We start from the raw sequence: 24486 nt of genomic DNA on the forward strand, positions 1-24486 counted from the left end.
ACAGACGCCTCACCCAATCAGACGATTCCCTCGGCCCAGGAGGGAGAGAGAGTGGGTGGGGACAATAGCGGCTTTCCCGCCTCGCGCTTCCAGCCAATGAGGGGCGGTGTTGGGGTTGCTAAGGAGAGCGGTTGGGTTGCCATGGGAAGCTTGGCGCCGGTTTGAGGCAACGTCTGCGATGTGCGCTTGGCGGGGAGAGGCAGGGAGCGGATTAAGTGGTGAGGAGAGTCGCAGGAAGCGGTGGGTTAAAGTAGGTAACGAGGTGTGGGGTGTGTGTGTTTGTGTTGGGTGTTCTTTAGTTGCATTTGTGTTCCGCTTTTCCTCCGCTCTCTTTCGTCCTCACAACAGCCCTGTGAGGTGGGCCAGGGAGTGACTGGCCCGAGACCATCCCAGGCAGCTTAGTGGTGATTTGGACCTGGGTCTCCTCAATATGTACTCCTAAACATTTCATCATAGATGCTGGAAATCCTCGGTATTCGGATGTCTGGCCTTTGCTTGAAGGTCAGTAGCGACCCCCCCAACACAACCCCCCCCCCCCAACATTTACAACGACAACAACAAAACAATTTATTTATACCCCGCCCCTCTGGCTGGGTTTCCCCAGCCACTCTGGGCAGCTCCCAACAGAATATTTAAAACACAATAAAACATCGAACATTAAAAACGTCCCTAAACAGGGCTGCATTTAAGTTCCTCTAATGTTCAATCAAAATACACCTTATTTCATTGTAAACACATTAGGTATAGGCCTGCCATCTAAGGCAGAAAAGATAAAGGCTTTGCTCTCTTCTAAAGCAACAGCCCTTCATTAGAAGATATTTGAGGTGTGCTATAATCCCACCTCAACGAACGCTGGTGGCGCTGTGGTCTAAACCACTGAGCCTAGGGCTTGCTGAGCAAGTCAAAGTGCAAGTAGGTAAATAGGTACTGCTCCGGTGGGAAGGTAAATGGCGTTTCCAAACATCAGCTCCCTTGGCCAGTAAACCGAGATGAGCGCCGCAACCCCAGAGTTGTTCGTGACTGGACTTAACTGTCAGGGGTCCTTTACCTTTTTATAATCCCACCTCAGTCTTTTTCCTTCTTCAGGGTACGCTTGTTCAACGTTTCCTCATAAGGACTTCGTTTCCTGTACTTCTGTCCCCTTCCAGTTGGTCCACATCCTCCTTAAAGTGAGGAGTCCCATACCTGGACACGTTACTCCAGATGAATCTAACAAGGAATTGTTACTTCCCATGACTTGGAAACTATCAAGAGGCTTGGGTGCTTGTAGGCTGCACTCTGGGCTAGACCAGAGGCGAAACAAGGCTTCATTCACCCAGGTCAAAGACTCAGTTTGGCACACACAGAAACCCCACACATTGGGAACCTTAGTTGTGTCCCTCTGGAGGCTTCACCTGGAGCAGAAAACCTGGCTAGTCCCTCCATAGCTAGCCAAATAATTAGACACTAGCCAAATTATCTGCAGCGTGTTGGTGAAAGGTATCTGCATTTCCAAAAGTATTAATTCCACAGTTCACATCACAGGAACACTTGCCCTGATATATCAGAATTAATTATAAATACTTAAGGTAAACATGCACATGTTTGCAGACCTAAATATCTTGAAGGAGAAGCCCTATTCTATTCAAAGGGAGTACAAGTGGTGTTCTACAATTACTGACCTTCCCTTAAATTGATTTATTCACATGTTTAATGTGTGCTTCACTTAAGGATAGAGACAGACCTGGATAACAGCTGTGTTTTGTATTTTGTACTTCCAGAGACTTGGAATCAGCCATATTCCTCCTTGGGACGCGGGTGGCGCTGTGGGTAAAAGCCTCAGTGCCTAGGGCTTGCCGATCGAAAGGTCGGCGGTTCGAATCCACGTGGCGGGGTGCGCTCCCGTCTTTCGGTCCCAGCGCCTGCCAACCTAGCAGTTCGAAAGCACCCCCGGGTGCAAGTAGATAAATAGGGACCGCTTACTAGCGGGAAGGTAAACGGCGTTTCCGTGTGCTGCTCTGGCTCACCAGATGCAGCTTGTCACACTGGCCACGTGACCCGGAAGTGTCTCCGGACAGCGCTGGCCCCCGGCCTATAGAGTGAGATGGGCGCACAACCCCAGAGTCTGTCAAGACTGGCCCGTATGGGCAGGGGTACCTTTACCTTTTACCTTTATATTCCTCCTTACCTGTTGTCTACTGTAGCACTTATCAGAGCCTCATTTGAATATCTACTCCCCCACCAATACTCCATCTTTGTACTCTTACCAGATGCAAAATTCACCACCAGCCAGTTCCACCCCACCCCATCCCCTCACACTTTGTTTACCGTCTGTAGCCTGATGAAGAATTATTGAAGTTTGCACACTGTTATTATTGTTACACTGATTGGATAGTGTTCTCGAAGCTACAAACATGAGTCTGACCAAACTGCGGGAGGTAGTGGAAGATAGGAGTGCCTGGCGTGCTCTGGTCCATGGGGTCACGAAGAGTCGGACACGACTAAACGACTAAACAACAACAACAAGCCAGGCTGTGTGAGTGAGAAAGTTGGTTAGAGTATACTGCTGATAACGCCAAGGCTGTAGGTTTGGTCCCTGTTAGGGTCAGCTGCATATTCCTGCATTGCAGAGGATTGGACAAGATGATCCTTAGGGTCCCTTCCAAATCTGTGATTCTATAATCAGTATGGTGATGGCCTTTTAATGGCAAACTCCCGTGGGGAATTTCACAAAACAAAAAAGAATAAGCAGAGCCCCTTGGAGGATTAGCAGATCATTGGATCCTGTATATTCAAAGCCACTGGTGCCCCACCAGCAGAACAACAATTTGGGGGCTTTTTGTTTGTTAGCACCAGCAGAACTGCTGGTAATACCTTACTGCTCACCTGGACCCAGCTGCTACCTACAATGAAGAGAGATCTATGGCTGCCACCATCAACATTGGGATTAAAAATAGGATTCCATTCCTATTATGAATTTTTTTTAACTGTGGAGTAATCCTATGCACGTTTACTCAGAGATAACACCTACTGTGTTCAGTTGGGCTTTACTCCTAATAAGTATGTTTAGGATTACAGAATTGAACACATTATCATACTCTAGGAAGAGATATTTGTCCCTCCACCTTAAAAAAAATGCTGTGCCAAGAAATATGGCAGTTTTCCGAGCAGTTTATCCTTTGTTTAACTATTACTACAGTTAGAAAGTTTATTTTTTGTTTTGCACATTCACCTCATACCAGTGCTAGAATTTCTGTGAACATTTAGAACTAGTTGTCTTTCTGCTGTGTGGGTGTCCAGGATGTGAGAATTGCTTCTTGCTCACCTGCTGTTTGAGAGTTTCTCATCTCTGCTGTATTAAAAGATTGTATCTAGGTGTTAAAATTTTGAAAGCTATTAGTTGCTCCTTTGTGTGTTTATCCAAAAAGTCTAAAGTAGTCCTGGTGTGTTTTCAGGACCTGATAATTTGCTCATGCATTTCATTAACAGTTTTCTCCACCAAGTGCTTCTATTGATAATCAGTAGGCAATCTGCCATTTTTCATTTCTGTTTGGGTTACTTCATAAGCATGTTCCTGCATGAGGCTGTAACAAATAATAAAGTCAACAAGCAGAGATTTCTATTCGCTGGTCCAAGTGTTTAATGAGAAATCTGGTTAGTTGATTCATTCTTAGTCTCTCTCAGCATTTTATCTTTCACAAGCATTCAGAGTACATTAGAATATTTCTCAACTGCTGGTATCTCTGCAGTCTTGCTGTTATCTAACTCAAGATTGCTTTTGACAGCATTTTCGTTATTCTTTGATGGACATTTTAGTGGTTGTTAAAAAGTAAAGTCAGCAGTTGTTGTGACGGGGGGAACTGAGATGCTGTAAAACTGGATCTTTGTTGTAGGTTCCCCACCACCACCCTTTGGCAATCTTTTCTAGATCCTAAATTCATTGTATTTAACTATCGGGAGCCTGTAAGGTGTTTGGCAAAAATAGTAAGAAGGTGCCACTGCTGAGCAACAGCTGGCGGGGGGCAACAAAACCTATTTGTTGACTTGGGCCTTTTTTGATGTTTAGGACAGTTAACCTGTTCCGCTGCTTATTTTGTTGTTTTTACCTGATGAATTTTTATAACGTGTTTTGTTGTTTTCTGATTTTTATTTAATTTTATTTCAACTTGTTAACCACTTAGAGAGTTCCCCCCCCCTCTAAAAAGTGAAGCAGTTTATCTTAGAATCATTGACTTGGAAGAGACTCTGAGGATCATCTAGTCTAACTTCCTTCAGTGCAGGGTATATGCAGCTGTCCCACATGGAGATCAAACCTGCAACCTTGGTGTTATCAGCACTACACTATAATCAACTGAGCTACCCAGTATATAAATTATCTAAATAATATCAGTGATTTTAAGGGCAAAATATAATAATCTCTGGGTCCCTAGAACAGTGTTGTACCTTGATCCCCTTTTACTGTTTTATTGTGGTGGCATAAGAAGCTTGGGCTTTTTTTTTTTAATTGAAGAGATATTGTCAGGGAACTGCCATCGGAGCCGATAGTGGAGGTAAGGCTCCCCAATGATGCAGGAGAAGGGACCAGCAGGGGGAGAGAGAACACTTCCTTTGAGGAAGGAAATAGGAGTGACACCAGGAAGCAAGGGGAAACTGCGGAGAGAGGGCTCCAAGACTCTTCCACAGAGACCAGCAGGGAGAGCACAGGACCTCCGTTGGGCACGCCCACTCTGCGCAGGAGACTTCCACGCAGGGAGGCGAGGAGGAGACTTGCTGTCAAAGAGTTTCTATGTTGGAAGAAGTTCAGGAAACGCCCACTGACGGATTCTGCCAGCGACTGACACAGCCATGGAGAAAGGGCTGTCCAGCCAGGGAAAGGTTTTGCCAGGCTACGTTGCCTAGAACAGTAGCACCCTTTACGCACAAGCAACCCCAATATCCTTTATAGATATATATAAATGTTTTTAATAAAAACATCTAGAAATAATAAAAGCTTTCAATACCCAATTTTTGCTGGCATGAGTCATTAAAATGAATGATTCTAAATCAAACTTTAAGGATCACAGACTTTTAAAACACACCAAACTAGAGCTGGGCAGCGAATTCTAATCCAAGATTAGACAGAAATGTGATCAAACTTGATTACTCATTTTCTTTTTGCCAAACATACTTCAAGAAATTCTTGTTTTAAAATCATTAATTACCTTGTTGTATTTAGGCATTTGAGGCATGTGATGAAGACCACAAAGGATATTTAAACAGAGAGGACTACAAGGTTGCTGTAGTGATGCTGTTTGGCTATAAGCCCTCAAAGGTAAAGTTTATTTTCTTCCACCCTGTCTTGAGGATTGGCATATTCATTAAGCACCCTAAAATAAAATAATATATATAGTATAAAATAATCAGATAAATATTCTGTAGTTTACGTTTCTTGAGTTACAAAAAGTCTTCAAAGGACTGGGGTGTTTTTTCTCTTTTAAATTGCAGGATATGGCAGTGAATGTTGGCCTTACCTCCATTGTGAGTTCTTGTATTTAAGTACCTGTAATTGACACAAGTGTCTCTTATTTTAAGGTGTAATGTTTTATTATGTTTTTATGTGTTGGAAGCCGCCCAGTGTGGCTGGGGCAACCCAGTCAGATGGGTGGGGTACAAATAATAAAATTATTATAATATTAGAGTCCCTTAAATCACAGCACCCCAGCCCAATAAAAGTCAGTGGGTGCATCCTACAGAATCATCATAGATATCACTTGTTTCTAGCTTCATATAGTATCCCTGAGATTTTGCAAGTGTAATGTCCATCATTATGATGGACAGAGCAGATCAGCAACAAAATGCTGCAGCGTGGAGTGCTCCTGTTCACAATTCCAGTCTGCTATACTGTTTTATTCTGGTCCAAACCTTCAATTTAAAATAAAACTTCCTGGATTTTTTTTTACAAAATACATAGTTGTATGGATTCCTTATAACTGAAACTGAGCCACCCAGTGTAGGGATGCTAACTTGGCTGTGTCTCCATTTGAGCTAAAACAAAAGCTAACCTTGGTTATTCCAGTTTCTGAGATGGGGCAGTTCTGCCTCAGCTATCTTCCCAATAGAAGCTGTTTTTCTTCGGAAATCAGTGTTGCATGGTGTAATTCACTCATATTTTTTTATCTACTGTTTCTACATCAAAGCAGATATTTCTCAATAGCATGTGTAGCCAGCTTGACCTTCTAAACTTCAAAGTTACTTAAACAAACAAATGTTGCCCCACATCCCAGTCAATTACGCAAAATAGCTAAATAGAATCATAAGGTAAAGGTAAAGGTACCCCTGCCCGCACGGGCCAGTCTTGCCAGACTCGGGTTGTGCGCTCATCTCACTCTAGAGGCCGGGAGCCAGCGCTGTCCGCAGACACTTCCGGGTCACGTGGCCAGCGTGACAAGCTGCATCTGGCGAGCCAGCGCAGCACACGGAACGCCGTTTACCTTCCTGTTGGTAAGCAGTCCCTATTTATCTACTTGCACTTAAGAGTGCTTTCGAACTGCTAGGTTGGCAGGCGCTGGGACCAAATGACGGGAGCGCACCCCGCCGCGGGGATTCGAACCGCCGACCATGCGATCGGCAAGTCCTAGGCGCTGAGGTTTTACCCACAGCGCCACCCGCGTCCCTAAATAGAATCATACCATATCTCAAAAACATATGCACAAGTAGATTGGGAATTAAAATTAGAAACTGCTATTGAAAGGTTAAATAAGTAAATGAAAATAAGAATTTCAGATGAACATTGCATTCACAACCGGTATGTTGCGCAAGTGACAACAGGAGCTTCTGAGCACTGTTTAAGTCAAGGCACACTTGTTTTTAAAAGTTAAATCTTCCTAACTACTGTGTCAGTTGAGACATAATGCCAGACCACAGCTTGGTGCTAAGTGAACAAGCCTTATGCTTGCACCTTCCCTCCTTCTCCCCTTGTTCTACTCTGATTTCCCCTCCAACATCTGGTTTAGCAGCAAACAAGGATTGCAAGCCTAGTTCAGCTGCTACTCATGATCTTAGACTCTGTAAGCCGTGGTTTGTCCAGTTAGGGTGTAATGCTAAAATATGGCTTGCCACTAAACCAGGGAAATTCAGCCTGTTTCTTCAGTCCCGAGGACAATTAACAGCACAATGCTGTACAAGTCTGCTCAGAAGTAAGTCTCATTAAGTTGAAAAGGAATACATAGGGTTTCAGCCTTAACTGAGAAATAAGTGCTGTTGAACTCATTGGGGTTTACTTCTGAGTAGACATGCTTAGGATGACATTGCTTATTGATTTCTAGCCTTGAAAAGGTTTGCCTAATGAAGTTTTAACAGATTTTTGTTTCATATTACCATGTATAAAGATGTGAATCAAAGTAATACCTTTTGTGGCCGTGAGATGTCGCTGTTAATGCTTTCCATAGTGATTTGGAAAGTAGCTGATCTATGATATTTTTCAGTGACTTTATTAGAAATTCTGAGGCTGCACTTACCTGTTCTCTAATCTGTGAGAAAGCTTTACTGAGCACAGTTGGATTTGCTTCTGAGTAAGTATGTTTAGGATTGTACTTTATGTCTGTAGTCTACAGTCCATTTGCTCCATATTTGTTCTGCTAATTCTAATAGAGTAAATGGCTTCTAGATTACAGTCCAGCTACTGGTTCAAAATAAGACCATTAATGAAATTATATTTCACTTTCACATAGTCATATTTCTTTTCTTTCTATGGAGAAAGATGCTAGACATGTTGCCATCATTAAAGCCTATAATAAATAGCCTGATTTGTATGGAAAGCAAATAATGGTAGGAAAAACTGATCTTAAATTTTTAGATACATTTTTGGCATTTGTTTCCCTTTCAAAAGTATAATGTTATAGACTTGTTCAGTACAAGAAGTTATTTCTTTTATAAATGAAGACCCATCTGTACATCAGTTTCTCTCAGAGCATCCATATTTTTGGAATGACCTAATTGCAATGCAGGTTGACAATGAATGATGTGGAATTTATTTGATAATTGATATGCTATGCAACCCTAGCTTCCCTTTTCATTTACATCTATCGTTCTCTTCATTCTTAACCTGGTTAAACTATAGGTTTATCAATCAAAACATAATGAGTGGCATCCAATGATGTCTGCCTACTTGCACAATTGAAATCCACTTGCACAGCAAAATTTCCAATTTGTTTTCTCCTCCCCAACCCCAACCCCCAGCTCTGCAGGTTCTAATTCTAAAAAATATTTTTATTTGTTCTGGCGTGATCATAGCTTGAGCTTCCTGCAAGCTAAAATGCACATAGCCACAAAATAAAGTCTGTTGTTTTATTGAGTTGTGCATCTGTTGTGAGCAATCAATGCAGTTGGCATACACATTTGGAGTGGCATTGTATTTAGCATGGACCAATGAGGGAAGGAGAGCATTAGACTCAGACAATGTGGGCCTAAGAGTATGCTTCCTCTAAAGCCAATTCCACTCACCTTCTCCCATGGTTCTTTAAGCTGTACTCGGGCAATCCCCCCACAGCTGAAAGGATTGACTGCTGGGACTCATCATTAATATGCTGTCATGAATCTCATGGAGACGTCGTGGACAGCATGGTCAGATGAGGCAGAATGCAAGGAGCTTGGAGAGTTGGAAGTGGCTGACCCAGAGGAAGGGCCTAGTGAGATGGGGAATGAGAATTTGGGACACCAAAAGGAGTTATATCCAGAGGAAGGTCCCAGTTGAGCAAGAAGTCTGGGTTCTAGGGACAGGTCTACTAGTCTGTTAGGAATGGTCCATCTCTGTGATAGTGGACACCTCAAGTGCTATGTTAGGAGCTACCAAGATAGCTGCGGTGCCCCCCCTTGTCAGCAAAGAGCCCTCTCCTTCAATGGAGACCTCTAAGAATAAGCCCAATGGCAAGCTGTCTTAACTAATTCATTCTCCAAGGATGTGGAAGTGGTAGTGTAAGCAAACCATGACTGTCTAGCACAGGCATAGGCAAACTCGGTCCTCCAGATGTTTTGGGACTACAACTCCCATCATCCCTAGTTAACAGGACCAGTGGTCAGGGATGATGGGAGTTGTAGTCCCAAAACATTTGAAGGGCCGAGTTTGCCTATGCCTGGTCTAGCCTCTGTGGTGGAGTACCCATTTGCTTGTGCATTCCAGAGACTTGGGACACAACCTGCACAAATAGTCATGCCCACCCTGCTCTTGAAAAGGAGAGCAGAGGGGCATGCCAACTGTTGAATCAATATATTAGCTAAGCTTATCCACGTCTCGTAGTTACCTGCCAGCATGTAACTTGTAACCCCATGTTGGAACACTTTTTTGATTTCACAATTAAAGCATTAAAAACCCCATGTTCCTCTCAATGTGCACTGCCCGTTTGGTTTACAATCTCAGCTTAATGGGAGTTCAGAGAAATGGATCATGCCTTTCATTTTCTGACATCTGAAGTAAACAGCTGAACTGAAGGTAATTGTGGGTAAGACAGTGATAGCGGTTTTGCAGAACTGGCTTATGTAGAGGTAGCAAATAAAACAATGAATTGAAAGAAATGTACCAAGTCATTCTTGATGGTGTCACTTTTGTCCATTCTAGGTGGAAGTGGATTCAGTAATGGCTTCTGTGAAGCAAAACCAGTCTGGTATGTACAAGCATCATATTTTGATCTTCTTTTAACTAGTGATAAGAGCTCAAACATGACAGAGTTAGAAAATAAGTATGGAATAGCTTTAATTACTAAATTTGTGAGAAATAATATATTGAAAAATATGCATTCAGGTTCACTTTTGGTGTACAATATTGAGCTAAACACTACAAATTGAATACTGCCCAGGTGAAAGTAAGGAGCTCCAGTTTCAAGTCACAAGGGAATGGGAAACTGGATCATAGTCACACTTACATTTCATAGTACGTATTATTTATTTAAGAAATTTCTATCCTATTTAAGCAAAACCTCTCAGAGCTGCTAACATAATAAAGATGAAAACAACAATAAATTCTTGAAACAATAGTGACAGAAAGACAGCTAAGTCTGATTAAAACAGAATATAAAAACTCACTATCTAGAAAGAGGGAAGGGAAGGTGGGATCTAGGCTGATATCAAGGAAAATAGAGAGGAAATAGCGAGGAAAGGGACAGGGCAAAATGTCCCAGGTTCAGTACTAGGACTGGTAAAGACCCCGGTCTGAAACCCTGAAGGTTTGCTGCCGATCAATTTAATCCTGAGCTACATGGTCCAATGACCTGACTAGGTATAAGGCACTTTCACATGCTCCAGAAAGGGTTTGCTTACTCAGACAAAGAAAAGGCAAGAGTTATAAAAGAATGTATATTACACTTTGTACTTATCACAGCAGAAGTAGTGTTTAAAAGTGCCTTTTACAAGAGGGGTTATAAAGAAGAATTAATTAATTTTCCCTCTGGTTGCCTTGGAGCAAGGTTGTTTTTTTTAAATAAAACAAAAGCAGTCCTTCAGCTTACAGAAATAAATGTTTATATTTGTAAGGGACCTGGGGATAGAACCTAGCTACTTTAATCTGACATTCTTCCTTCACTGCCGTGATGTACCTGAGTGGCATTCCTCACTCCAGCTTCCATTTCACACCTTCCGTTTCTGCTTGGAAGTCAGTCATCTTATTCCTAACAACATCTTTGATGAAAGATGAGAAACTGAATCTGAACTTGAATGGAAACTTCAGTTCAAATGAACACACATTGGTGTAGGATACTTTTACTAAACCGAACAAAATCTTTCATGAAAAATGAATGAAAACCATATGCTGCTTAAGGTTCCTCTGCAACTCGGCATTTTTGAGACGAGAAGTCATGTGTGATCTCACCTCCAGACCTAAGTGTTTGTTGGAAGATTTTGCAAGGGGGCTTGTTGCTTGCAAGACAGAATGCCTTGCATTGATCATAGTGACAGCCTAGCTCAGGATTATCTTATGATGTGCCAGTGCAGTTTCTCTTCAATAGGCATGGATAATCCTGTGTTCTGATTTCTGTGAGCCTTCTAGATGTATTGTGAAATTACACACACATTATTTTGAATTGCCCTGTGTTTCCTATATCCCCAAATCAGTTCTGAAAGCCCTTGTGTAGATGTGACTTCAGAATTAAAAAGGTAAAGGTAAAAGTACCCCTGCCCGTACAGGCCAGTCTTGACAGACTCTAGGGTTGTGCGCCCATCTCACTCTAGAGGCCGGGGGCCAGCGCTGTCCGCAGACACTTCCGGGTCACGTGGCCAGCGTGACAAAGCTGCATCTGGCGAGCCAGAGCCGCACACGGAAACGCCGTTTACCTTCCCGCTAGTAAGCGGTCCCTATTTATCTACTTGCACCCGGGGGTGCATTCGAACTGCTAGGTTGGCAGGCACTGGGACCAAGCAACGGGAGCGCACCCCGCCGCGGGGATTCGAACCGCCGACCTTTCGATCGGCAAGCCCTAGGCGCTGAGGCTTTTACCCACAGCGCCACCCGCGTCCCTTGACTTCAGAATTACGTGAATCCTTTAAGCTGCTAAACTGACGATGTAAGAGGAGCCCTAACTGGAGCAGACCACAGACCAATCTAGTCCAGCTCCCTCTTTACCACTCAAGCCAACCAAACACCTATGGGAAACTCGCAGGCAAGAGATGAACACAGTAGCCTAACAGTGTGTGTGTGTTCGTATGCACAAACATTTATAAACAGCCAGAGGAACATGGGAAGATACAACATAAGAAACCTAGAATGAATGGAAATAGAGTAGAATTTCACACTTCTCATCGGCTAAGTGTGTAACCAGCACAGAAGGCCTATGTGCATAGCATTTTAAGCCCTATATTACATTCATAAGACTAAAACGCAAGCTGGTGGCCTGGAGAATTTAACTTTATCTAATGCTCCAATGAATACATATTGGGAGATGAGTGTCTGTTAAGCATGGGTCACTTCATAATGTAAGCCAGCGTGCATTAATGAAATTGGATATTCAGGCAGGCAAATGCAGTATGTTTAGACATTCCCTGCTATTAAAAATTTGCACATCATAAACAGAACCTGATAGTTGAAGACAGTGTGGTCTTAAAATCCTTGAAATAGATAACATCCCAAACCCTCTGAAACAGATTTTGGAGGGTGCATGGAAGTCTGCAGGGGTGAGGAGAGGAAAGGATAAGTCCCATTTGTGCAAGTGAATTGCACAAGAAGAATGCCACAATTGAATATTACCCATAATGTTTCCATAAGTGAATTGGGAAAACAACATTCAGATAAGCAGTTCATAGGGTAGCAGATAAGGGTGGTGTTCCTACCTGTGTAAATGATATGATGTGGGAATGAATCCTGTAGTTCTTACATTAAATATTGAGATTCTTTTTTCGTGAGCTGTAGATGTTGGAGTGGCGGATGGTGCTGTGGTCTAAACCACTGAGCATCTTGGGCTTCCTGATCAGAAGGTAGGCGGTTTGAATCCCCGCAGTGGGGTGAGCTTCTGTTGCTCTGTCCCAGCTCCTGCCAACCTAGCAGTTCAAAAGCACACCAGTACAAGTAGATAAATAGGCACCGCTTCGATGGGAAGGTAAACAGCGTTTCCATGTGCTCTGGTTTCCGTCATGGTGTTCCGTTACGTCAGAAGTGGTTTAGTCATGCTGGCTATGGACAAACACCAGCTCCCTCGGCCTGAAAAGCGAGATGAGCGCCACAACCCCAGTCGCCTTTGACTGGACTTAACCATCCAGGAGTTCCTTTACCTTTTACCTTACACAAGTGCTCCATATTATCTGAATAAATCATGACAGGAGTGAGGAGCAATAAGGTTTGTGCTTGGATGCTCCCTTTTTTAACTCCAGCATGGCTGCAAGGATGAGTTCAGAAGCCTTCACTTTTAAAAATAAATGTCTGAACCCAACAAACCTATTCATTTTATATACAGTTTATTTGAAATAAGTTGACTTCAAATCATGAGTTATAAAACTAGTTTCGTTTAACAAACTATAGTTAACTAACTGCCCTGTGTTCCTCATAGGAAAGGTGGTATGTAAATTTAATAAATATAAATATAAATATATAAATATATAAATATAAATATAAATATAAATATAAATATAAATATAAATATAAATATAAATATAAATATAAATATAAATAAATAAATAAATATTAACCACAGTTGAGGGGTTGGACATAATACTAAATTGTGTTTAATAAAAAATGGAAGCAAAAAATGTTGAATCTCACAGAGGAAGATGTGCATGAGTCCAGGGCTCGCTGCAACTTATCTCTCTCACAGTGACCCATGATTTATTGTGACATTTGAACTGGCCCCATTATCTATCTATGCTCATTATCTGTTCTTGATTTTGACGAGACCACAGCTGTACCTGTTCTCCCTGTCTAGAGGAAAAAACACGGCATAGGAGTTGAAAAGAAAATACACAATCAGATTTTTCTGTTGACTTAAAAAAATTACGAAAGAAAATAGAGTATTCTGACTTTGCATTTTAAATCGTATCATTGGCAGAATAACTTCAAATCAATTCCAAGTTGTTTAGTTCAGTGCCCGGTTTTACACATCAACAGAGCAGAACACAGAATCAGTTGTAATGGAGTATCACAGGAGGTACTGAAAAAAATAAGATCCTTTTTATTTATGTCACACATAGTTCAGTATAGCAGCTTAAAATCATAACTACTGTATACTAACAGCCTGTTAGTAGCCCACTGGTTTCTCTCTTTCTGCTTATACCCAACTGGTTTCCCACCAGGGGATTTGATTCTTATAAGCAGTAGCACTATAACCCTGTTTTAGGCTGCAATCCTATAGCTACATATATGCATGTAAGTCCCATTGAAATCAACAGAATATACTGTGTAAATATGTTTTACACATATTTGTGCAGTAGAAGAGAAGTGAACTGCAGTAGTATAAAAACCCTATTTCAAGAATTGTTCTTTTACTTAACATATTAAGATTGCAGTCCTCCCACTTACTGGAGAGTTTGCCACATGGTACTTACTTTTGAGTAGACATGTATAGGATTGCAGGGTAAGACTGCAATCCTGTGCACACTGACTGGGGAGTAAATAGTGACACCTCCTCCTGAATAAGTATTCACTCCAAAAGTGCTATGCTGCTTGTGTTGCAAATAATTTTTGGAGGAATAATGATAAGCATTTGACATATGCCAAATTTCTTATTTTTCTAGGTGTATCACTTGAAGAATTTCTAAATCTTATGAGTACAAAGAAGGCTGCACATTTTTACCAAAGCGAAGTAAGGCAGCTATTCACTGCTTTTGACAGGCAATGTAAGTTTTGCTTTCATTCCGCAAGTCTTATTGTTTTCCATCACTGTTATCCTCACAACAAGCCTGCGAAGCAAGTACAGTCATACCTTGGAAGTTGAGCAGAATCTGTTCCGGAAGTCCATTCAACTTCTAAAATGTTCAGAAACCATTGTGAGGCTTCTGATTGGCTGCAGGAAGCTCCTGCAGCCAATTGGAAGCCGCGGAAGTCCCGTCGGACGTTCGGCTTTCAAAAATAGTTTGCAAACCAGAACAGTCACTTCTGGGTTTGTGGCATTTGAGAGCCAAAACGTTTGAGAACTAAGCTGTTTGAAAATCCAGGTATGACTGTATGGCAGATACTGGCAGGCCCAACATCATCCAAGAGCTTCATAACCAAGAGGTGGTTTGAGTAAGGTTATCCTCAATCTTTGTCTGATCCTTTAAAGTGCAATACCACACTAGCTATTTATGAACATGAAGAGCTCAAGAAAATACAGGTTTACTGGTATTGGTTTTTAAACTGAAACACAATAACCAGGTCTGGAACTAAATCCCTTCTAAATTTATGTGCACTTGAGACGTCAGGTCCTTTTAAAAAATAATAAGAGTGATTCACACTCTTAGGGAGCCCTTGGTTCCAGGCTTTAAATGTGTCTTAATCCTGATTTATAGATTCACTACTCTTCTAAATATTTAAATGTCTTTCCTCATATACTTTCTCCCCTTCTTTATCAAGGTAGAGGATATTTGTCTTTAGAAGATTTCAGAAAAGCTTTCAGTGTTGTGGCCCCAAAGCTGCCAGAGAGGACTGTAGTTGAAGCATTCAGGTAAGATGAACAGAATCATTTGGTTGTGTTTCTAAACTGCAGACATGGCTCAGTCCAAACCACTGCAGGCCTTGTGTCTACAAGCAAAAGGATCTACTTAGGGGAAAGCAGAGTCATGTTTCCTCTTCTCTCCACACAGCACAGTCACACAGAATGGGAGACCTGCACACATCTCCTATAGCCCCGTCCTCTGTCAAAGAGCTCAGGGCAGCTAGTAATATTTGAAAACAATAAAACCAAGGAGAAAAATTACCATGTAAAGCAAATGCCGTTAATAGTAAAACAACCTCGGCAACAAATAGTAAAATCAGCAGAATCCGATTGCATAAAATGACAAAGAGAATTAAAAGGTCAGCAAGGCTGAGTAGCTGCTTAGCTGAGAATGGATACGGAGTTCCAAAGACAAGGCACCACGACTGAGAAAGCCCTACTCTGCTTCAGACCGTACAGGTATTCTGAGCACAGTGCATCTTAATGGTCAGCCAGGATCATATGGTAGCAGGAGAACTCTCTCCATTATCAGCTATTCTACCTGGCTGCATCTAAGGGACAAGTGGCATTTATTTATAAAAAATATTTTTTCGACTGCCCTTCAGACAAAATCTTAGGATAGTGTACAAAAATATTTACAAATGAGATAAAATGCCATTAAAAACAATACAGTCTGATCATTAAAATGCCTGGTTTATCTTAAAAGCTGAAACCACTGAATAGGTCTGTTGATACAGAAAAGTCTCCAAAGACATCTGAACATTAGGAATGACAAAGCCTGCTGAATCTCTCCTGGAAGAGCATTCCACAGTCTTGGCATTCAGTCTATGCACCTTGAGTTCATTGGCAGAAAAGCAATATAGTGTGATTTAAACGAACAAATATCATGCACCCCAGAGCACCTTGCCTTCTATTCACACTGCATTGCTATCTGTGGGAGTTGAATTGGAATACACATCTCATGCAGTACTTGTGACACATGTTATTATTACTTGTTGAGAGCTCTGAATCCTAACCACTAGACCACCAGGGAAGTGACTGTTATTATTACTTGTTAATACCTTTTCTAAAAATTGCAACCACTGTTTGATGAGAATGAATATATATTTAGGAGTTTGTATAGTATTTAAAATTGCAAGCATTGATTCGAGGGTTTAAAAGGAAATTAGTCATTTTTAGGGCACATACAGTAGTATACTATATGGTGCTGCTATCCTTTACCTTATACTATATGGGCTACTTTTACATTTGCAAAAATTGTAAGTTTTTTTCGCTTAGAGATTATGTTGAATGTGTGTTGTCCCTTCTGTTCTCTGGATAAAAGATGTCCAAGTAATTCCATAATCCAGAAGATTTATATAAAATGAAGTAATCTTATATATTTTACATCAAACTACTCATGGTGGGACAAACAAAAATGTATTGCAAAGAGCTCCAAAAAGATCTCTCCTAACTGGGTGAATGGGTATTAAAACGGCAATGCAGTTAATTATAAGCAACTAGAAAGTGGCGCACATTTGGGGCAAACTTTGTATATATGCTTAAAGGGTGTAAATTGGCAGTGATTGCCCAGGAAAGAGATGCAGTGGTACCTCAGGTTAAGTACTTAATTCGTTCCAGAGGTCCATACTTAACCTGAAACTGTTCTTAACCTGAAGCACCACTTTAGCTAATGGGGGCCTCCTGCTGCTGCCGGGCCGCCGGAGTACAATTTCTGTTCTCATCCTGAAGCAAAGTTCTTAACCCAAGGTAATATTTCTGGGTTAGCGGAGTCTGTAACCTGAAGTGTATGTAACCCGAGGTACCACTGTATTGGGGTCATAGTGATATAGCTCAATGAAAATGTCCCAGTGGCATTGCTTGGACAACACAGTAAACCAGATTGTGTCTTAGCAGCGCTACGTGAGCATGTGGGTTCTCAGAGAGGAGCTTCCAGCTCCTTTGCTCCTCTGTGGTCCTAAAGGAAGCCAAGGTTTGTCTCTGATTGTCCAAACCCAGGCTCATGGTGCAGCTCTCTCCAGATTGCCGTAACCGATCAACAGTGCCAGATGCAGTTGGTTGGTGGCTCCGCAAAAAGCACTCCCAAATTACCCAGCATTTCAGATTAAAAAAGGATCAACCTGGAAGCCAACTAGATGAGATGAGAACCTAAGAAGTGCCTCAAAATGGCATCCATGTGAGATGGGGGCAGGGATTAGGACATAGTGCAATGCATACAATTTATTTTATTTTAACTGTCATCCATATGACAGATAAGGTAGTAAAATACATGTAGGTGATATAAGCCTGAGTTCATCATTTGAGGAACTTGTGGTTATAGTGAGTACATAATAGTACATGGACTGGCACCCCCTTTTAAAAGTAAGGTTTTATAGGGCAGATTTTAGAACAGATTAAATAAAAATCATACAAAATAATCCAGCAATGTGCATCTCATGAGTCAAGTGACTTGAGAAGGGAGAAGATAAACTGTGCTCAGCTAAATGTTGCTGCTTTCTATTCCTGCTACGCATTTCCAGTTGTTGCAAAGTTTTGACATGCAGGAAAAACTCTCATGGGTATCATTAGTTAGAAAATATTCCCTACTAAAGTGCAGAGCACAGGCCATTAAGAGATAGTATATTACATGCCGAGCACTTAAGAATATACAACACACTTATACAAACAAATCCAATAGTTGTCTGCTGGGGTCAAGACACAGGTGGTTGTATGAGCCAGTGAGAGTGTTTATGTATGTGCTCATGCGATTTACACACACGCATGCATATATATAATGAAAATAGTATTTTTATGGAACTGTACGCATTAATTTATATGTTCCTTGAAATAGCAGTGTTTATATAGACATATTGTTTTAAATGTCTGTTTTGCTTTTGGGAGTGCAGTCCCATTATGTGTTTTTCAAGCTGGTCTCTGACCATAACAATAAATTATTATTATTATTTAGACATCTTTTCTTCCCGTTGATTAAAGTCTTCTAATTTGTTATAAACAGAATATTCTGAAGAGGACACATGCCATCAAAGTTTTACCAGTTTGTACACTAAATCTTTATAATGCGGAGCACCAAAATAAACATGCATTCATAGATCAGTTGAACCATTTGGTGGTGCTAAATAGCCTTTTCTAGGCAAGTAATAAAAGACAAACTATAATACATGCATTTGATATTGTTTAATGGAAATCAGAATTGTCTTCCATCTTGCACAGTATGGTTTTTCAATGTAACTTTTCAAGATGTTCATATTAACCAATGCTGTTGAAATCTGTGTAATATATTCAATTTATTATGGTCAACATACTAGAAATAATAACAAAAATAAAACTGTACAGTGCATCATTATTTTAAGTACAGAGTAATATATAAAACAAGGTATAAAAAATGACTTTGGCTCAGGGATGCTTATATAGAAGATAGCATATGAGTTAAGTAGCTCTCTGTCCCCAGTGATCATTCTGACTTGAGATAGGTAAAATCTGTTATACACATGTAACCATTTGTCTTAGGTGAGTTTGAGGTTACTGTTAAGCTCATTATTTGATCTAGTGTCTAGACTGTAGAAGATACATTATTATTATAGCAGTGAATACATATCAGTTTCCTTTTATGCTGTCTGTTATCTTAAGACTGAAATGCACATCAGGCACTTCATGTGGGCTAAATCTGCAAAAGTGTTATGTTGAACTGATGTTAATTTCCCTCCCTCTTTTTCCTGAATTCCAACAGTCAACCAAGCCTAGCGAACAGCAGGCATACTAGGGCTGGATCTAGACACATCAAAGAAGCAGTTCAGTTAAATGCATTGTAAACTTCATATAGGGAAATCCCAGTGGCAAAAAACGGGACTCCACAGCGCCATCTGGTGCCACAGTGCTATAACACATATAAAGCAATTTATCTTTACGCTCCATAGTATTGGAGCTATACAGTTACTGGTAGTGCTACTCTTGTCCTGCCTGGAGCCTCTTTGCCTTGGGTATCGCTAGTGTAGGTGCATGGCTACCTTGTCAATATTAAGTGTTCCTGGTGTTTTGCTGGCTACTTCAGCTTTCTGGGGTGGTGGACAGAAAGGGAAGGGAAATCAATTTGTTGGTTGCTAATGTATAGACTAACTTGATGTCTTACTAGCATGGAACAAGTGGCAGTTTTTGTTTGGTAGCATAGACTTCAACACTTTCCTTTTGTTAGCTCAGGTTTAAATTGATGTAGCAGGTCAGAAAAAATGATATGGCAATAAATCACTGTATTTCAGCAAAATGTATTGTGTTTATGCTATAATTCAAAATGGGCATCTCCTCTACAAGTTGTCATTCAGAGACCAGTTAACAGAAAGGCTTGCATATTTTGTTGTGAAGTGCTCATTTTATAAGTGTGAACCCATAAAAATAATAATGGAAAGGATGAGAAGAAGCACAGGCCAAAAGGGGAGGAAAGTTTCACACCTTCTATTACCCTATCAACCTGGGAAAGGAGTCCATCTAGGACAGTGAACCTATGGCATGTGTGCCAGAGTCAGCACTCTCTATGGGCACGTGCGCAGCTGCCAAAGCACGGCCGTTGCTGGGTTTTGGCAAAGTGGGCGGCTGCACCCCCCCATGCTGTTGCATGTGGGAAACACTCCATAGAGTGTGTGCCTCCTGCAGCAGCGTCAAGGGGAGTTGTGTGCCTGCCAACCAGCTAGCACGGAAGGGGGGGGGAGGGGAGCGGGAAAACAACGGGTGTTTGGGTGAAAGAGAGAGAGAGCATGCACAGGAAGGGACACGTGTGCAACTTGCTCACCACACTTCCTGTTCTGGGCTGGGAGGGAGGAGCGGTGCCCCTGGTCTAGGTGGACGCCGCTCTCCGCCTCCTCGGGGCTCCTGAAAGACATGGGCAGGAAATTCTCTGCAGCGATAGTGCGTGTGATTGGTGGCTGTGACAAGGGCTGTTTTCAATTTGCTGTCGTTGCGGTGGAGACGATTGGTGTAAGCCGGTGATGCTGGTGAGCTGTTTTCTGCAATCCCTCCCCCAAAAGCTCAACAAATCTTGATAATACAAACCCCCCCCCCCAAAAAAAAACCCTGAACAACTCTGGACAATCCCTCCCCAAGCTCTTAGTGGCTCTTAGTACAGCCCTCTAGTGAACCTTCTGGAAAAAGTGTATTTCCAAGATTTGATGGCTCATAACTACTTTTTTTGAAGTAATACCAGTGCTTTTTTTCTGTGGGGACTCAGGGGGACGCATACCCCTAAACATTTTGTGAATTTAACGGGAGAAAAAAAATCCCTGTATTCATTTCCCCCAATTATAACTATTTCCCCCGATGGTGATTTTTTTGAGTCAAAATGAGAGTATCACTAAACATTTTTTTAAGGGAAAAAAGTACTGAATTTTACCATAAAATTATATATCAATGGAAAGGGTTACATTAACCCTGACATATGAGGGTTTTTTCCTAAACTAAAACATCAGAATTCAGGTTAAATTGCCGTGTTGGCACTTTGTGATAAATAAGTGGGTTTTGGGTTGCAGTTTGGGCACTCAGTCTCTAAAAGGTTTGCCACCACTGATCTAGGAGAAGTAAAATTCTGGTCCTAAATTTGGCTGCCTTGCAGCATACCGGGTATCTTCAGAAAAGAAGAGGCTAAGGAGTAAAGCCTATACAAACCGGAAGTGGAGTCCCTAATGCTGTTGGATGGAGTCTTGTATGCCTCCTTCCGGCAACTCATGCATCTGAGCTGGTGACAAACATATTGCTCTGCCTTTGTTTGGACCACATCAGCAAGACCAAGAGAGGGGTCTGTCCTATTTTCTGGGCAGCCTAGGACTGCCATACACATTGCCCAGGTTTGCACCCCGGGGAAGTCACTTTGGTGCTGCTAAGGCAGCAGTTTGACTTCACTCCCCCAGAGGTGCACCCCATTGTCTCTTGAGACAGACAGATGCCAACAACAAGTCCTGGACTGTCTTTTTCCCATTTCCTTCTCCATTGAATGTGCATGGATCCACTTTTCTAACAAGAGAATAAAGTTCCCCTATTGCTGTCAAAAAAATACCCTCCCACAAGCAGTCTTTAATTAAAGAAGTTATTCAAACACAAAGTTGTTAATCAGGAACATTAAAAAAAAATCCTTAGTTTTGCCAGTTCACTTCTATAAAGAGTGATGTGATGACAAAAATGTAGAAAGGAATAGATGCTATTCTGCAAGTCTTGGTGGTATCAGTTGAGCAAAAGGAATTGTGGAAACCGGGTTCTGCAAACAGATTTCTTCTAATGAGTGTATAGAGACCTATCTGTATATTAGCTGAAAAAGCGTTCTCATACATTGAGATAACCCATGGATCCTATACTTTACCCCATAAGAATCCCTACGTGGCCCAGCCTTCTGCACTACACCTGATTATTATTTCTGCTTCCATGGTTCTTTGGATCAGGGTATGTGAGATGACATTAACCAGAAGCAGATAGTACATTCTATTGTGTTCTGCATTTTATGCTAGTTTACACTTGGATGAATAGGATCACACACTAGAGGCATACTAATGCCTGGCATATTTTTGTCTCTTCTGCTCCAAAATGACCTCATTGTTTCTGGCCTATAATTATTCAGTAATATGAAAATATCCTGGTTTTGTGTAGATAATCTTCAGTCAAGATCTTGTGCTCTTTATGAAATTTTGATTTAGACATGTACTGCAGAGCAGAGTGAATATGAAACATTCATCTTCCCATGGCTAGTTGCCATGGGAACATAGTATACAGTGCACTGTCATTCCAGTTCTAGAGATGTCTGCAGTAGTTTTTCTTTGTTGCTGTCCTTTCTTAGGCCATTGTGTTGCAGGCTGCATATTTAAATGTGCATGCAGCTGTATGTACATGTAGCATCATCTTTGCGGAATAGTCTCTAGTGGCTGACACATCTGCTGGCATGCTTTTCTCCTAAGTCATAACTCTTATTTGGGTCTGGAATAATAATAGTAAAAAGTTCAGTTCTTCACATTTTGGTTCTTTAGAATGAGATGCAAAATGTATCTTTGTTAGCCCAAACAGACGATGTAGACATGTTATGAAAACAGGGCACTAGCTTACATTAGATAAAGATGCAGAGAAAATAATTCCTTTATTTTCCCCTACAGCCTTCTATATCCCTCCCTGAAGTAGTTCTATATATCCCTCCATCTGCTACAGCGGTATTCATTAAGAAATTACTAAAAACCGATCCCGAGATAGAAAATATTTGACAGGGTCATTGGGGGGAAATGTACCTGAGACAAGTATTTTATTTCAACATGCTAAATGTAAATTGCTTTATATTTTTATATGAAGACTCTTTTTGAATTTCAGGCCACATTTGACTGCAACAGGAGTTAATTTCCTCCTGCTTATTACTTGATTCACCCCATATTCAGCCCTCCATTAAAAAAACCCCTTGCATGCCTCATTATTCAGCTTTTGTTTACTTTCATATATTCTCTAAAGATTTTATATTCAAATAGCTCAGATTTTGTCGGTATCTTATAAAACTGTTTAGCTAATTTCAAATATAGATTTGGTTTAGTATGTTCCTTAAATATTTTCGCTTTCAGAAATCCCCAAAGTGTGCTCCTGTTCTTCTCTGTGTGACCCAAACACCCATCTCTTAAGAAGCCCACTTTGGCTCCCTCCTACTTCCTTTTGTTGTCATTGTGTGTAGCTTCTAAAGTAAACTCACTTAATGGTAAGGAACCTGTGTGTGTTCCTTGACCCAGGCTTGTCCAGCTGATGACAAAAGCTAAGCTTACAGTTAAAAATGGGAAACTAATGATTTGAGTCCTACAGATGCAGATACGATGCAATATTAATTGCACTTTTATGGAAGCATGTTACATCAAAATCAGTGGGACTCTTCAACATAAATGTGATTAGGAATGGACATTAGAATTCTTATTTTTCCAACATCATTGTCCTTTTTCTCCCTTTAAGCATTTATGCAAACTGAATGTTGTTCATTTTGCAACCCTAGGATTTATGGCCTGCCTCTGCTTATAAAATCAATTATATCCTTATGCATGTATTCTTAACTTATCCAGTCATTAATTTAGTGAATTTTGCTGTAGGTTTTGGTAAACCTTTTGCTATGCTAGTATTTGTGCTTGTATAATTTTCTTACCTCTAGAAAAGATTCTATTCGTATCTTTTAAGGTTTGGATAATTGTTAATTTCAGAGTCATGAGTTTAAGCCCCACGTTGGGCAAAAGATCCCTGCATTGCAGGGGTTTGGACTAGATGACCCTCAGGGTCCCTTCGAACTCTACAGTTCTATGATTCTGTGTTCTCGATGTACATGTATATGTGTGTTAATCATTATTGGTAGTTAGAAATTATTTAGGGAGGAAAATGTGGAGAGGGCAAGTGTAGATATTGCAAAGGAAGGAACAAGAAATTGAAGGCATAGTAAATTCAATTGTGATAGCAGTTTGAAGTAGAATAGTACATATGGGAAAAAGAAAATGTTCCAAGATAACATACATCTTAATGTTATGCATGTTGCTTAGCAACAAGCAATAAAAATGTGGACTAATGTGTTAAAAGTAATTCAAGGGGGGAAACCATGTATGTCTTGTAATCAAGTATTGGAAGGGGTTAAAAGCAAGAGCTGGAGAATAAAGAGTAAGTGTCCAAAAAGCTGCAGAAAAATATGAGAACAGATTCTTGTCTCTCATCATTTTACTTCAAAGTAGCTGGCACAGGGGGAGTCATTGGTTTTCAAACAGTGGCGCACCATTCACTTTTGTTTGTTTGTAACATTTTATATTCTGTCTTTCCTCCAAAGAGCTCAAAGCAGTGTTCTGACCTCCCCTTCAACAGAACAACTCTTAGACTAGGCTAAGAGATAATGACTGGTCCATGGTCACCCAGTGAGCGCCATGGTTGAATGCAGATTTAAACTCAAGATATCCTGGTATCGGTGCAGCATCCTTAACTGCTGTACTGGCTCCTTTTTGCAAATCTTATATTACCGAAAAGTGCAATGGATATCAAAAATTTGATTGACGTGTGCTTCTGAAAATTCCAAAACTATGTTTAGTCATAGGAACATAGGATGTTGCCTTATACTGCGTCAGACGGTTGGTCCGTCTAACTCAGTATTGCCTCCTCCAAGGTTTCAGACGAGACATTTTCAGCCTTACCTGGAACTGTAATATTTCCTTAAATAGTCCAAAAAGGGCTTCTATTCTTCCACAAAGCAATCATCGTTAACTTCTCTTATTTTGGTTGTTGGTTTCAGACATTTCCATGGTTTAAGGTAGGAACAGATCTTTGGAGCACCATTGTAGCACTTTTCTGTAGTCAAACATCAAAATGACAAAATTGTTTGGATTGTGATCTTACGGTTTTATATTATGCTTTTATGCTGATGGCCCATGGTTAATCCAGTTACAGTAAGATAGGAAATAAAAGC

At 40.9% G+C, this 24486-nt stretch overlaps 1 protein-coding gene across 6 annotated transcripts in view; it reads left to right on the plus strand.

The window, feature by feature from the left end:
- The first annotated feature begins 90 nt into the window (after positions 1–90).
- The window catches only part of EFCAB11 (EF-hand calcium binding domain 11), a 57136-nt gene continuing 32740 nt past the window's right edge, over positions 91–24486 (plus strand). Inside the window, exons 1-6 of one of the 6 annotated variants that reach the window (XM_028717847.2) lie at positions 92–250; positions 5195–5290; positions 9572–9617; positions 14164–14265; positions 14981–15071; positions 18058–18082. In XM_028717847.2, coding sequence (XP_028573680.2) covers positions 179–250; positions 5195–5290; positions 9572–9617; positions 14164–14265; positions 14981–15071; positions 18058–18067 — 417 coding nt within the window. In that variant the 5' untranslated portion in view covers positions 92–178 and the 3' untranslated portion in view covers positions 18068–18082. Of the gene's footprint in view, positions 251–354; positions 502–5194; positions 5291–9571; positions 9618–14163; positions 14266–14980; positions 15072–18057; positions 18083–24486 lie in introns of those variants that run through there. The other 5 variants (XM_028717867.2, XM_028717832.2, XM_028717875.2 and 2 more) reach the window with 5 other exon arrangements.

The sequence above is a fragment of the Podarcis muralis genome, chromosome 1 (assembly GCF_964188315.1).
Source record: "Podarcis muralis chromosome 1, rPodMur119.hap1.1, whole genome shotgun sequence".
NCBI lineage: Eukaryota > Metazoa > Chordata > Lepidosauria > Squamata > Lacertidae > Podarcis > Podarcis muralis.